Raw genomic sequence first — 14,954 nt, forward strand, 5'->3', positions numbered from 1 at the left:
CCCCTCCTTCTACTTCACCTCCTCCTCATCCTTCAACTTCCTCCCCTTGCCCCCTCCTCTATCCTCCCCCTCCTCCTCCACCTCCCTCCTACTGCTGTCCTCCTTGCCACTCAAACCGGAAACGGCCGCCTAAGAACTGTGCTCTGAAATATAAAATCACCCCCCAGGTCACGTGACCCCGGGGGGGTCACGTGATCCCTATGTCACGTGACCTGGGGGGTCACGTGACCTTACGGTTACAGCAAAGGCGACGCCGCTCAAGCTGGAAACGGGCGCCTAAGAGCTGCGCTCGAAAAGTGACAAAAAGAAAGGTGGTTGTTCCTGCTTGTTATAACCTGGTGTGCATTTATTCTCAGTTTTTCCTGGTTTAAAAGGGCAACCCTAGGATTGCTAAGTACCGTTTTATTCACAGCTGACCTTTTTTTTTTTTTTTGGAAATGTCAAAAGTTAAGAGAGGGTCGACCTACAATCGCGACTAGAGAAATTCGACCTACATTATTGACAAAATTTTGCGACCGCACCGAGCGCAGAGCTAACGAGTCACCGAGCCGGCGTCGCATTGGCATCGCACCGCTTCTTGTTTCAGAAAGCTTTTGGCGCATGAAAATAACCGAAACAACAGCAACCGGCGGGCCGCCGCTCGCGCGCATCCCTCTGGCGTCGAGTTTTGCACTTTACGTGGCTGCCACGGCCAGCGCCACCCACGCATGCCCCTCGCAACACAAGGGGGGAAGGGGAAAGCGACGCACCAAGCACCTTCATCCCTCTCCCCCTCGCAGACGCATAGAAAAAAAAATGCTGAGGTTTCACTTCTTGTTCCTCACGGCGGCTCGCTCGCAGTGTTGCCGTTGCTCGCGGCGGCTAGCGGTGGCTCGCAGCGGTACTCGCGTCTTTATATTTGGCCTTTCGTCGCTTCGCCCACCTCCACCTTCTTTTGTTTCTTGTCGTCATCATTTTGCAACGGTGTCAGAGAAGTACTGTTATGAATTTGTGAATATGACAACAAAGCTGATGAAGCTTCCGACTACAATGACATGTCCGGAACAGGTGGCTCAAATAGGTAGTCATGAAGATGCACCCACACCACCTTTGGCAGTTTTGTCATTTCTTTGAGGAACAAGTGCTTATTCTCCTCACCCAAGGGATTAGGAAGGCATGTCGATCCAGTATAAGTAAATTTCTGGAGGTACCGCAATATTTCCTCGGCAACGAGACCTTCAAAGCAAGTGCCACTCATTGCGGGTCCTCAAAAAGAATGGCGAACCAAAAGCGACATACTCCCCTCGGAAGTTTGATCGTGTTTGTTTTTGTTTATCATTGAATACCTTGTATGTGCAGACTGGAACTGTTCCAGCGCTATGTGATAAATGGTGTGCCAGTGTGTTGTCTCCTCGAGCACATGCACTCAAACACACTCAAATACAGATGTGTTAATCAGATTTTGTACTACCGTATTTACTCGAGTAATAGCCGCACTAATTATGAGCAAGACCCTTCTGTCCACTTTCCCATAGAACAAATATACAGCCAATCATCACGTTGCGCATAAATAGCATAGCGAATAACCAAATACAGAACATGATTCTCCATACAAATGGAATCTTCACGGATGGTATCTTTGCGCGAAGACGTTTTCTCTGTCCTGTAAGCCGCTGGGATCATGCTGCAGATCGCAATGATTGGCAGGCCGTGTGCTCCGCGGAAAAGCGAACCCTTGCGCTTTCTTCATGAACAGTGCGGCTATCACTCGAGTAAATACGGTATGTGGATTGCATTAGCCTCATCATTGTTGGATAAAGGTGTATGTGTGTTCTAAATGCTAAAACTAGGATCTTCAGCTGCTTTTACAACCCCTGCCATACTTAGGACAACGAAGAATGTTTACTCTCTTCTACAACCCATCGAGTGCCATTGGCTTTCAACGGCTACAATAACAAGTGTTCCTCCAATAACCAATGGCTTCTACTGTGAATCCAGGAAGAGGCACTGCACGCACTCTTGGAAACATTTCCATAGCCACCGATGGAGTGGTGCAGGGTTTGCCTGAAATCTGCGGCACACCAAAACGAGTACTCACAACAGGTGCCGGACTTCCTGTCCACTATCTGCACGTTCTTCGTCTCGCGGAGAAGGCGGTCCCTCATTCGGTCAGTGTGGTCCGCAATGTCGTCTATGATTTCTGGAAAAGTAAACAGCAGACATTGCAGTTTCTGTCACACTGCCGTAAAGCATACCCTCCTCAGTAAAATGCTGCGGGATTTCTGAATCCCCAATGCCGACAGGTAAAAGGCACAAAGCGTAAAACAAGACTAACTGAATGGGATAAAAACTCAAAGCCATGGACAGGGCTTTGAATGGCTATTGAAATATGAGTCCTGTCTGCTATACACATTTGGCTTATTGGATTTACCTGTACCTTTTGCACCGGTGCAAAGAAGTGTAGGGCAGTGTACTTCCGGTACGTATATTGAGATACGACTGGAAGTACACATTGCCCTACACTTTTCTACACTATGACAAAGTTATTCATCCCTCAAGAATGTTGTTTATTTTTTTGAACTATTTAGATAGCACATAATACCTAAAAAAAAAATTAAATTTGTTCAGCATGTTGAAAAATGGCACACAGAGATAAGGATATGAGAGGAAGAAACACAGAACACAGACAGTCTCTTTGTGCACAATTTTAGGGGTGAAGCTCCTTAGGGTCTAGCCTTGTCCATCCATCTGGCGTCCGTGCTCACATCAATTGCACTGCCTCCGGGATCGGCCCACTTTTAAAAAAAAAGATGTACGCCCGAACGGGGGTTCGAACTCAGGACTGCTTGCTTACGAGGCAGACGCCTTAACCACTACGCTACACTACGCTGCTCAACGTCTATACAAGAGAGGGCGCTGCGGTCAAATGCATATATAATCATGTTAAACTTTGCACGCATTGGCTCAACGTTTATAGACGAGAGGGCGCTGCGGTCAAATGCTCAACTGCGTATATAACCACGATCCATACCACACATTCGCTTTCTGACATGGACCGTTGACTTAAGCGGTGGAGATGCGTTCCCACGGCTTCTAGCAGATCCAAGCTGATCCGATAGAACAGGGGTTCTACCGTATACACGCGTGTAAGGGCCGCACCCGTGTACGGGCCGCACCCCATTTCTCTGAACTACATATTCGAAAAGAAAAGGGCCGCACTTACACCTTCGTTGACCAATACGCATTCAAAATGCGTGCCCGCATGCTAGCTTCTAAGCGTTGTCGATAGATGGCGCCATCCGTATCGGCATTTGCATTGTTTGCATCACCAACTTGTGCAGTTCAGCCAGTTCAGCCGGCCATTTGCTGGAGTTGTGCATGCCGTGTTGTCTCTCATGTTTGCTTGTCTTCTACCGAGCGTTTACGTTGTGGCACAATGGGCAAGTACCTGAATAGCTACACGGCTGGCTACAAGTTAAAGGTGATCAAGTTTGCTCTCGAGAACGAGAAACGTGCCGCCGGCAGGAAATTCGACGTCAACGAAAAGTGTGTTCGACGATGGTGCGCTCAAAAGGAAGCTTTGGAAAACACCAACAGCAAAAAGCGCGCTTTCCGAGGAAAGCCATGCAAGTTTCCGGAACTGGAAGAAGACTTGTTCCGCTATGTGACTGAAGTGCGGAACGATGGTTTTGCACTCACAACGGACATGCTGCGCGTGAAGGCACTAGCATTGGCACGTGCGAGGAACATACCGGCCGGGACTTTCAAGGCTAGTGCTGGCTGGGCGCGAAGGTTTCTGAAAAGGAAGGGTCTCTCCTTTCGACGAAGAACCACGTTGAGCCAGCGGCTGCCAGAAGACTACAACGACAAGGTGCTTAGTTTTCATAAGTGCGTCATTGGCCTTCACCATGAACATAATTATCAACTTTCGCAAATAGGAAACGCTGATCAAACTCCTGTATGGTTTGACAGTCCGGAGAACTACACAGTCGAACTGAAAGGCAAGAAGAGCGTCGCCGTGCGGACCACCGGCGCTGAGCGCCAACGCTGCACTGTGATGCTTTGTGTGACTGCGGATGGGCGTAAGTTACTCCCGTACGTTGTGTTGAAAAGGAAGAGGATTCCCAGCGAAGTGTTCCCCAAGGGAATCATAGTGCGAGCCCAAGAAAAGGGGTGGATGAATGATGACTTGGTGCTCGACTGGGTGAAATGTGTTTGGCAAAACCGACCGGGAGCGTTGTTGGCCAAACGGTCACTTTTAGTGTTTGACAGCTTCCGCGGTCACCTTACTGATAAGGTGAAGGAACAGCTGCGCCGTGTCGGCACAGACATGGCCGTGATTCCGGGCGGCCTCACTGGAATGCTGCAGCCGTTCGACGTCAGCATAAATCAACCTTTTAAGGTTGAATTCCGAGGGCTCTACACTGAATGGATGGCAAGCGGCAGCCATGAGCAGACGCCGACCGGACGGCTGAAGAGGGCACCGCTTGCGACTGTTCTCGGTTGGATCCTGTCAGCGTGGAGCTCGGTATCGACGGACGTTGTATCCCGAAGCTTTAAGGTCACCGGTATATCCAACAGCTTGGATGGTACTGAAGACGACTGCTTGTGAGAGGACGATGATGCGCAACAGACCACCTCGGACTCCGAGTCTGAGGACTCGTTGAGCGACGACGATTAAGCACATTTGCCGTGTACTGCAATAAACGTTCTTCGTTCGCTATCTGGTACATTCTTTTTACTTTATAAATTGCACGTCGCGTGTATGAGCCGCACCCTAAAAATTGGTCCTCATTTCTTGAAAAAAAAGTGTGGCCCTTACACGCGTGCATACGGTATAACTTTTTGGTCTCACGGAACACCAGCAAGCCTCAAAAACTGCCACGGAACACTGCTCCCGCCCCCCCCCTCCTCTATATTTGCCGACCGAGAAGCAACAGATGCACAATTATAGGCAATTATGCTCGTGTTGCTTCCCATATATCCCCACCATATCAATTGCGATGTCAGTACAAAGTGAGATGAAGGCGCTTTGCATGGTCCTGCCGTGCAGCCTGCGGCGGGGGAGGGGGAGGGGGGATTGGGGAAAGGGGGGGGTGGCAATTTGGGTGTTCGCGGAACCCATGAAACCAGCTCGTGGAACCCCTGTGTTCCCCGGAACCCAGTTTGAGAACCCCTGCGCTAGGAGAACCACTGGCCCTTCATTTCACCGACCACAAAGCGGTAATAATGAAGTCGAAACACAACCCAGAACTCAGCACTACCTATGAGCAATGAAAAAAAAATCAGCACCATCAGCACTACCTATGAACAATAAAATAAGTATCATCCTCACCACCATAACTTCGCCCCAATCAACATCATTCACCACGTGGAGATGCGGCCTCTTTTTCATCATGTTTACTGTTTGCCAACTCACCCAGCTTAACACTTTAAGTTTGTTTATCCAACAAAAAAGGTCTCTATTGTGGACTATTAGGCAGGGGTCACATGAGCGATAAAACGGGTGCCGCGCGGCAGCTTCCATAGGAAATTGCGCGGATGCTGTGGTGTGGACCTATGTCATGCCGCCACATCACAGCGTCCGTGCAAGCTGCTAAGGAAACTGCTGTGTGGTACCTGTTTTAATCGCTCACGTTTCCTCTTCTTTAGCCTTGTCGAGTGCGCTTCTTACCGAGCACCGGTGCACTGCGGAAAAGCAACACCCACGAAAGTGAGCTTCGCTTGCGTTGCTTCCCCGCAGTGCACCGGTGCTCGGAAAGAAGCGTGCCAAACAGGGCCGCGAGAACAAAAAGTATGAGTTGCACAAAAACACTGCTCAAATTAGTAAGTGGCTTATTTATAAGTACATTAAAAACAAAGTGGGACAACCAAAATTTTAAAGTTTGTTTGAATTAACCAGGAGTATAAAATATCCGAGTGAATTATCACGAGCCTACTGTAGGTCGTATGCACACGACACAAGACATTTTAGTACCATTAAATCATGAGCCAGCGCTCACTAAAAATTTGGAGATAATCATGCAAAAAAGGGAGATAGGTGCTTCTTAGCTCAGCAATATGGTAAGATATGTCTTTTGCATGTTTTCTCAATGTTACAAAATTGAGGGGTGGGCCCTTATTGTGGAATGCTCGGTATTGTATGGTAGGAACATATTTTCTATTCAGTCCCAATGTTTCCCTGAAATTTCCCTAGGGACTTGTTTTTGATTTAGTATAGGTAGCAGAAACTTTTGCTACCTGCAGTCTGAATGAGCAGTCCTTTTCAGCCTCGAAAAACGATGCAGGTTGGCTGGGACATGAATGGACAAATAACAAGTAGAGAAGAGTGCCTTCACCAGACAACAAGTTTCATGCAACTGCTTCACAGACTCACTGGACAAGACCAAGCCAGTAATGGTGAAGCAAAGATTCTCTTAACTGAGTTTCACAAACATATACACACTAACAACACAGCTTAAAACGTATACATGTGGGTATATAAGTAAACAAGCAGAAAAAAAAGAAACGGCTTTACATTTTTAAGAAATATGTCAATGAAAAAGTGAGTTGGGAGAGTGAGAAACATCTTTTACCATTCGTTGCTTAGCAGTGGTTCATAGAATAGGGTCTGGCGCTGGTAAACAAGGCTTAATTATAAACAACATCTCATCTTCATAGACAGCTCTTTTGTTCGCTCTTGACTCTTGCACAGTGTTTTTTTTTTTTTTTTTTTGGCTCAGTCAAACACTGTTAAATTACATCACTTACCCAAGTCGATCACAGCAACTAAAACTTTTCCCTTGGCATGGCAAAAAAGCACAGAGATACTGCGGGATGCCAAGCCATACCAAACCGACAGCGCAAACTATTTTTTTGCAACTCCTTTCTATTGCTGTAGCCAAGATCAAAATCTTTTCTTGCGAAAAAAAACTTGGCAAGTACAGTCAACTTCCGATAATTTGAAGTCACTTGATTGGAATTGTCAGTTAATTGGAAGTGAAGTGAAGGTCCCACCAGTTCTGCATGCAATCCTTTGGAAAAAAATGCTCGGTAATTGGAAGCGAAAAGTTTAAAAATTTAGATAACTAGAAGTCGATTTTCAATCGAAAGCCTCGAGGCAACCGTAATATTTGATAAATTTCCAAGTTTTAAAGTGCAAAAACAGCTTTGTGTACCACACTGGTATCCTCGGCATCCCAGCCGACCACAGCGCCACAGCTCATGAAGCGGCAAGATTAAACAGTCAAGACCGGCGCAAGCTGCACGTTGGCACGTTTTTGTTTCTTTCTGCGTCATTCCTCGAGTTTGTTCGGGAGTGCGCTGGGCATGTTCCACTGGTGGTTCCACGTGTTGCATTTCGGCTGCAGTCGCGACAATGACAAACTGGGGATCGTATCGCACGCTTGAGTTGACCACGAAAGTCAAGATTTTGAAAGAAGTTGAGGAAGGAGGCACCGCCAAGCGAGACATTGGACAGAAATATGGCATCAAGCCTAACACCCTCTCAAACTTGATCAAGAACAAGCGCTCGGTTCTGGATGCTTCTGAGAATGATGAATTCAAGATGTCTCGAAAGAGAACGCACACCAGCGCTGACCCGGAGTTAGAGCAAGCGCTGCTCCTTCGGATTTGGGAAGCACGAAGCTAACAACTTCCCCTCAGTGGTGATATTGTTGCAGCGAAAACCTTGTCGCTTGCAACTATGTTAAGGATCAACAACTTTGCTTCTTCCAATGGATGGCTAACACGCTTCAAGCATCGTCATGACCTCGTTTTTAAGAATGTGAGCAGAGAAAAGCTGTCAGTCAACGAGGAAACATGCATGACGTGGAAGGAAGAGAAGCTTCGCGAGTACATGAACGAATATCAGCCGGAAGATATCTAATGCCGCAAGACCGCACTTTTTATTGAATGTTACCATTGTGGCATTCAAGAACGATGATTGCACTGGAGGAAAACAGTAAAGACCGGGTGTCTGTTTTGATTGCGGCCAACATGTCTGGCACTGAGCAATGTCGCCTGTTGGTGATCGGAAAAGCCACTAAACCTAGATGTTTTAAAGGCATCGGAACGCTTCTTATGGACTACGCATCTAACAGGAATGCATGGATGACGTCGGGCATTTTTCAAAACAGGCTTAAAAAACTGGATCGCAAGTTTACGTCAACAAACCACAAGGTATTGTTTCTTGTGGACCAGTGCAATGCCCACATGAATGTGCCGTCCCTGAGTGCCATCCACCTTGCTTACTTGCCAGTCAACACGACATCGGTGTTGGGACCCATGGACAAGGAAATTATAAAAAAATGTAAAGGTGTGGCACAGAAAACATCTTCTCGAGCAGATGATATTGTGCATGGATAACTCCACTCAGTACAAGGTAAGCCTTCTTAGTGCCATCCACGTGCTAACACAAGCTTGGGGTAGCGTTGAACAAGAAACCATTTCCAACTGCTTCAGGGCCTGAGGTTTCATAGTAGGCGCTTCAGTGGGTGATTTGGCTTGTCCAACGGGGGAAGCAGAGACAAGCAAGCTTGACAACAATGGTCTTGCAGCAGCTCTCGGCGACGTCTGTTTCGAAGTGTATTTTGCTGCGGACAGCACAGTGGAAACAAGTGGTGCACTGACAGACATTGAAATCCCTGAGATTGTTCGGCCACGCGAGGCTAGCAACGAAAGTGACATCGACGACGACGTTGAAACTGAGCCGCAACCGCCGGCTGCTGATGTAGCTGCGGGCCTTGCCCTCACGCAGTGGTTTTTCGCTGCAGAAAACGATGCTGAAGAAGCACTTGGGTACATCTACAGTCTGCAGAACCTACTTACCGCAGCAAGACTCTGCAAAAAGAAGCAGACGGCAATCACCGATTTTTTTCTTTTTTTCATAATCAGTTAGTTTTTAATCTAATAAAAATTACCCTTTTTGTTCCTTGTAGTTAATTGGAAGTTTAATTCAATGTTTTTCACGGTCCCTGTGAACTTCATATTGACGGGAGTCAACTGTACTATAAAATACTGAGCAGGCATCCATGTCAGAATAAGTGCCCATCCCCTACTTTCGAGGCATTTAAAAAACCATTAAAGAACACATCAAGTGCGAGTCCAAAAAGCGAGTTCAAAAATATGCGAAAAATACATTAAGCGCCTAGTCGCCGTGGGCAGTTACTATCTCTGCAACTGGCGAACAGCACTATCATGACGCTGGTCGCACTGGTGAAGTGGCTTCGGTGATGCCAACTACCGTATTTATTCGAATATAGGTCGACCTTTTTTTTTCTGAAATGTTGTCAAAAATTAAGGGTCGACCTATAACCGTGACCAAAGAATTTCGACCTAATTCGCGACCAAAATTTGAAACCCTACCGAGGGTATGGAGCTATCAATCACCTAACCGGCCTCGCGGTAGAGCCGACCGGCTTCTTGTTTCAAAAAGCTTTTGATGCATAAAAACAACCGAACAGCAGCAGCCGACAGCCCGTGGCTGCCGGCTACGGCTCTCGCGCATTTTCCTCGGGTGTCGGGTTTCGCCATCACGCCTGTAGCGTTCCCCTCGCTGGGCAAGGGGGAAGGGGAGGGAGAGGAACGCGATGCGCCATGCACTTTGCCCTTCTATGCGCTCCATTCCTCTCTCCTTCGCAAACGCGCAAATAAAAAACAAAAAAAAAAACCGGAGGTACTTACTACTTTAGCTTGTTTTTTTTTTTTCGGTGGGTCGCGTGTTGCTCACGGGGCTCGCAGCGTTGCTCGTGTCTTTGTATTTGGTCTTTCGTGGCTCGCCCATCTCCACCTTCTTTCGTTTCTGCTGGTCGTCATTTTACAACTTGCGAGGATGTCTACCAAGCTAATGAAGCTTCGGACGAGATGTCCTGAAGTTCTGACGATGAATAAGTTTTTGACATCGCCCTGTGATTTAGCTGAGAGTGCCGTAAATAAAGGTTTGTTTCTTTTGCCCTAACTTTCCCTTGTTCCTTAAAAAAAAGAAAAAAAAAGGTCGACCTATACTTGAATAATTTTTTTCTTATTCTCGGTGGGCTCAATAAATAGGGGTCGACCTATTTTCGTGATCGACCTATTTTCGGGTAAATACGGTAGAAGGTGCGTATTCAATCACTTTCTTAATTTTTGTAATAAACTATTCATTGCATTTACTCGCATAATGAACCCACTCTCTACAACATAATCACCAGTATTGAGTTTTCATTTCCATGCATTCGCCAGTCAGTAAAAGCCACCAAGCAACCAGGTCAAAACGCAAAATCAAGCCAATCACATGCACAAGTTACCGTATTTTCTCGCGTATAACCCACATAAAAATTTATGAAAAGTCAAGGGCAAAGTAGGGGTTATATGCGAATTGCAGCGGGCAGTGTGGTTTCACGGCAATGCGCGTGAAGTTGTAGGGATAGATTCCCCAGAGTCCTCTTCTCTGGTCTCTCTTAGGGACATTCTTCTCTCCACCTTGTCCTCCTTTTTGCAGGTAGCAATCTTTACTTTATTTCTGAGGGCTCCGAGACGTCGATTGCAGCTTCGTGCCGTCATCAAATCTGTTGCCGAAGAGATTGGAAACTGAGCCGCAGACCGGAACTATGATTGGTATGGCATTGACCAGTCGTGAATGCGAGAGTGGAGTAAGAATTAGAAGCTGCAAACTGCAAGCCGCGACCAAAGATTGTTCAACGATAAAAGGACTGGTGCGTACCCCGAGTTTCATAGAGAAAAAAAGAGGTAGCAGTCCCGCGGTATCTACAGACATCCGGAGCTACCGCAGTTTTGTTGTATGAAATGGCGCAGGACAGTTTCATAAAGTGCTGCACGGCTGACGATGCTATCTGCAACATTAAAGGCGCCAGCAATGAGAGTATTAAAAAAGAAGTCCGAGGACACCTAAGCACTTCTTAGGAGTTGCAAATGCGAAAGCATGAATGTCGTTCTTCCACTCCCTTAGTTTGTCTGCAACGTAGTGGCGTGGACGCCCACGTTTCGTTGGCGGACGGAAAAGCGCGCGCTTTCGAGAAGTGGCCGCATCGCACTGAGCTTGGCCGTGCGGCCTCTCTGGAGTCTGCCCGGACGGGCTCTGTTGGCTCTGCTGCCACCGCTCCCTCCTCTTACTGGCAGCTGCACTGTCGTGTGCACAGCGCCGCCATGGAATGGCCTTCTCTGGTAGCTTTTTGCAAAAATTATGCCGCACAAGAGCCAATGGGAGCCCCGCTCCTTAAAGACGTGTGCCAGCCAATGAAAGCATATTCCATCAGAAATCGGCTTTACATGGGAAAGGGTATTTCAGGTGCTTTTTCAGCTCACTTTCTATGATTCTGAACTGCAAGGACAGCATCATGGCGGCACTCCAGAACGGCGCGCGTGCGCAGCACAAGACTGTGGCAACGCCGGTCTACGAAGACGTCGAAAAAGCCGTCTTTCAGTGGTTCCTCGACAAAAGAGCAAACAAGCTGCCTTTGACTGGAAGCCTTCTGCAGTAGAAGGCTATTGACTTCGCATGCATTCTTAGGCAGGACAACTGGCGAGCGCCGGATGGCTAAGCCGATTCAAAGGGCGGCACTGCATCATCGCCAAGGTGTTGTCTGGGGAGTCGGTGAGCGTCAATGCTGAAGCAACATCATCCTGGATGAAGAAAAGTTTCAAAAACATACTGAAAGAATACGAGTCTTCCGAAATTTATAATGCAGGTGAAACTGGATTTTTCTGCCAAATGTTGCCGGCGAAAACGCTCGACTTGAAGGGACAGAAATGTCATGGCGGCAAGCTAAACAAAAAGCGGGAGACCATTCCCTTGTGCTCAAATATGGACAGCTCTGACAAGTGTCCCCTTTCTGTGATTGGCCGGAGCAACGAGCCACGGTACTTTAAAGGTAACCGAAGGCTGCCGGTCGAATGCACTGCTAACCAGAAAGCTTGGATGACGCGCTCAATATCCTCCAGTTGGCTGGAAGCTTTTGATGAGGATATGCAAAAGCAGAGAAGATCCGTCTGCCTTTTTTTAGACAACTGCAGTGCTCACCACACCAAAGACGTCGTCCTGATGAAAGTCCGCTTGATCTTTTTCCCCCCAACCTGCACGTCTGTTATTCAACCTCTGGACCAAGGGGTTATTAAAAGTGCCAAGTCAGCGTACCAAAGGAGACTGATCTGGCAGATGTTGTTAAACATTGAAATGAAGCGGCCACAGAAATTGATCGTTTCATGGCTCTGGAGATGCTTGCCAGCGCGTGGACTGTTACTTCGGCCGGGCTTATCCAGAGCTTCTTCAGACATGCTAGTTTCGCAGCTGGTCAGCATGCCTCAGCAGCCTTGTTAAGAGCGGGAAGCGAGTGTTTCTGCAAGCAGTGACGATCTGCAGCCACTAACCGAAGCATAGGACTCGCTTCGCAGTGTCGTTACAAAGGTGCCAGACGTCATTGAACTGGATGACTTTTTGTGTGCGGACGCTCACTTGATCGTGCACGAGGAGTTTAGCAACAGCACTATTATCGACAGTGTGCGCAAAGGACATGAGGAAAGTGACAACGAGGATGGCAAAAAGCCAACACAAGAACGGCAATCAAGCTTGCGTGATGTGCTTGATGCTTTGGACGTTATCCGGAATTTTCTTGGCGTCCATGATGACGACAAAGCTATGCATAGTTTATCAAGCTGCGAGGCCCGAGTCGTGAAGCTCATGCACAACCAGGTGAAGCAGAGCAAAATAAGTGACTTTTTTCATTAAATTTTGGTTCTAGAAAGTAATAGGTGTGCTTATTTGTCCATTTTCGTGACAGCGAAATTGTCTTGAGAACGAAAAAAATTCCTTCCCCGGCGGTTTCGTTATTGCGAGGGTTCGACTATTTCGTCCATCGAACATACTGACGTCAACAAACATGCTGTGGCCCGTGGACCATTCCGGACGCCGACATTGCAAGTGGTAAGGCCCAGGGACGATTGCGTCAATTTTTGTGCCACGTGCCGCAGATACGAAACTGCGCCGAGCACCGTAGGGTGCTTTTTCGTATGCGAAAGAGACAATAAAAGTTCAGTCTTCACGCTTCAGCGTGCTCGGTTGGCTCTGTAAACAATGGCCTTTCCGAGTTCAGTGATCGAACCAAACGAGGGCCCACATGACCCATGTCTTCCTCCTACATTTTCACTCTTGGACATAACAGGCGCCCCATTCCCCACTTTTCCACGATTACTCCTAATCTTGAGTGGGCGCTTGCTTGGTATTTTGCGGTAGTCTTAGATTACAACATTACCAGTAAAATGCAGTCTTTGTGCTAGGGATGGGCGAATCTTCATTCTCTGGAGTGACACCCAGTATCTGTGTTCTACTAAAGCTGAACCTAGCTACAAGCAAGCTAAGAACTTTGCATGGCCGGTAGAAGGATACCGGCGTGCAGTTTGCTTTACAAGACATTGCTGTGCTTGTTTGTGCATGATGCTGAGGAAAGTTATAGGTGGAAATGGAGACAAACACGAAGAAAGTGACACAGAGGGGTGCTATCTGTGTTACCTTTTGCATGTTGGTCTGTTTGCCACAACAAGTTTCCTGAGCAGTTCGCTTCTAACTGAACGAAGCTGTCATTAGTGAGAGCAGAAAAAGTTTCCTAACCACAAGTATGAGCTGTTGGACAGGAATGTCACTAAACTATGGGACTCCTTCCATTGGTGAGCCAATAGTGCTTTCACATTGCACCAAGAATCTAAATTCCCTCAACGATAAAAACCACAAAAGGCAAGTCCTTTGTATAAATTAAACAGTTGGAGCATGGGAAATTTTCAAAGTGCTGTGTTGCACCAACGAATGGGAGACTCCCAGGAGAGCCGAGAAATGAAGAAACCTTGACGGAAGCAGAATGGTGGGTGGAAGCCAGGCCAGACATCAAAGCAGTTTTGTATATTGCCTATTGTTGCACAACAGTCGTGTTGAAAAAAAAAACTCTGCTTATGCCAGAAAAATATGATCGGTATAGCACTGGAGTTTTCACTGTACTTTTATCAGAGCAAACGTGAGTGGCACTTTATGGCCACCATGCCACAGCTTTACACCATAATCCAGGCAATGAACATAGTGCAGAAAAAAGCTGATTACCATTGTGTAAGGTAAGTTCTTGATTGAAGCCAATGGCCATTTCCTTCTGACGTCCAATCACATGGGAGAGGCCCTCCAGACCACGATCTTGCTCTGGAAGGTAAGGACATGGGAACTTAGAGTACAAGCTAGTTGAACAGTGCATGAGAAAGTTAGCACAAACAAACTACTGAAAACTTCTTTTCAGTAAAGTTAATATCTAGTCATGCAGAATGTGCTCATGTAGGGCACCAACTTCAGCAACAAATTTTAGTGTCTGTCAATTGCCCCCACAGTGTTAAAAAAGTTCAAATGCCATGCTCACGCTAAATGGGTTGCGTAGTGTGCGCCAACACTAGAAGAACCGTCACCCTTACTCTGCCGTGTCGGAGTCTCATTTGTCAACTAGCGTGTACATTATCCCCACTTCCCCAAAAGCTGTGAAAGCAGGATTATGGTTTCAACATGTAACATTTGCTGCACATACAGACAAGAGGTGGGGGTTTCCGTTAATATAAACTGCTTCAAGGAAAGCAGATGCAGATAAAAAGCTACCCATGAGAGCTTGTCCCTTCAAACAATTATTGCACTGCAGGAGTGCATGTGCACAGTATGCCCACTAGGAACATAGTGCTGGCTCTTGTAGTGCTGGTTAAGGCAAAACAGATTAATAGGGCTGCCTGGTTGCACTCACATATTTTATAAGTCTGTGAACCAAGTAGCAGTGAGCGCAGCTCATCATGGCAGGGGAAGGGTAAACTCCACTCTGCATCAATCGACAAATGAAGTGCCAAAGCAGCCTGCATCAATATGCGTCACTTCATATCCTATACTATGGCTTTCCGGTGAAGTCAGTGTCCAATTCAATTTCAGAAATATTTGGTGAAACCATACTGGAAATGATAGGCTACAGTCATGTTTGCATGCACCTGCA

At 47.1% G+C, this 14,954-nt stretch overlaps 1 protein-coding gene across 1 annotated transcript in view; it reads right to left on the reverse strand.

The window, feature by feature from the left end:
* Positions 1-14,954, reverse strand: part of LOC115317696 (syntaxin-8) — a 48,074-nt gene that overhangs the window by 6,902 nt on the left and 26,218 nt on the right. The window contains exons 6-7 of the mRNA XM_029977386.4: positions 14,042-14,134; positions 2,078-2,179 (exon numbers count right to left, since the gene is read on the reverse strand). Of these exons, the coding sequence (XP_029833246.3) occupies positions 2,078-2,179; positions 14,042-14,134 (195 nt within the window). The remainder of the gene's footprint in view (positions 1-2,077; positions 2,180-14,041; positions 14,135-14,954) is intronic.

Source organism: Ixodes scapularis, unplaced genomic scaffold, assembly GCF_016920785.2.
Source record: "Ixodes scapularis isolate PalLabHiFi unplaced genomic scaffold, ASM1692078v2 PGA_scaffold5__190_contigs__length_132052651, whole genome shotgun sequence".
Taxonomy (NCBI): Eukaryota; Metazoa; Arthropoda; class Arachnida; order Ixodida; family Ixodidae; genus Ixodes; species Ixodes scapularis.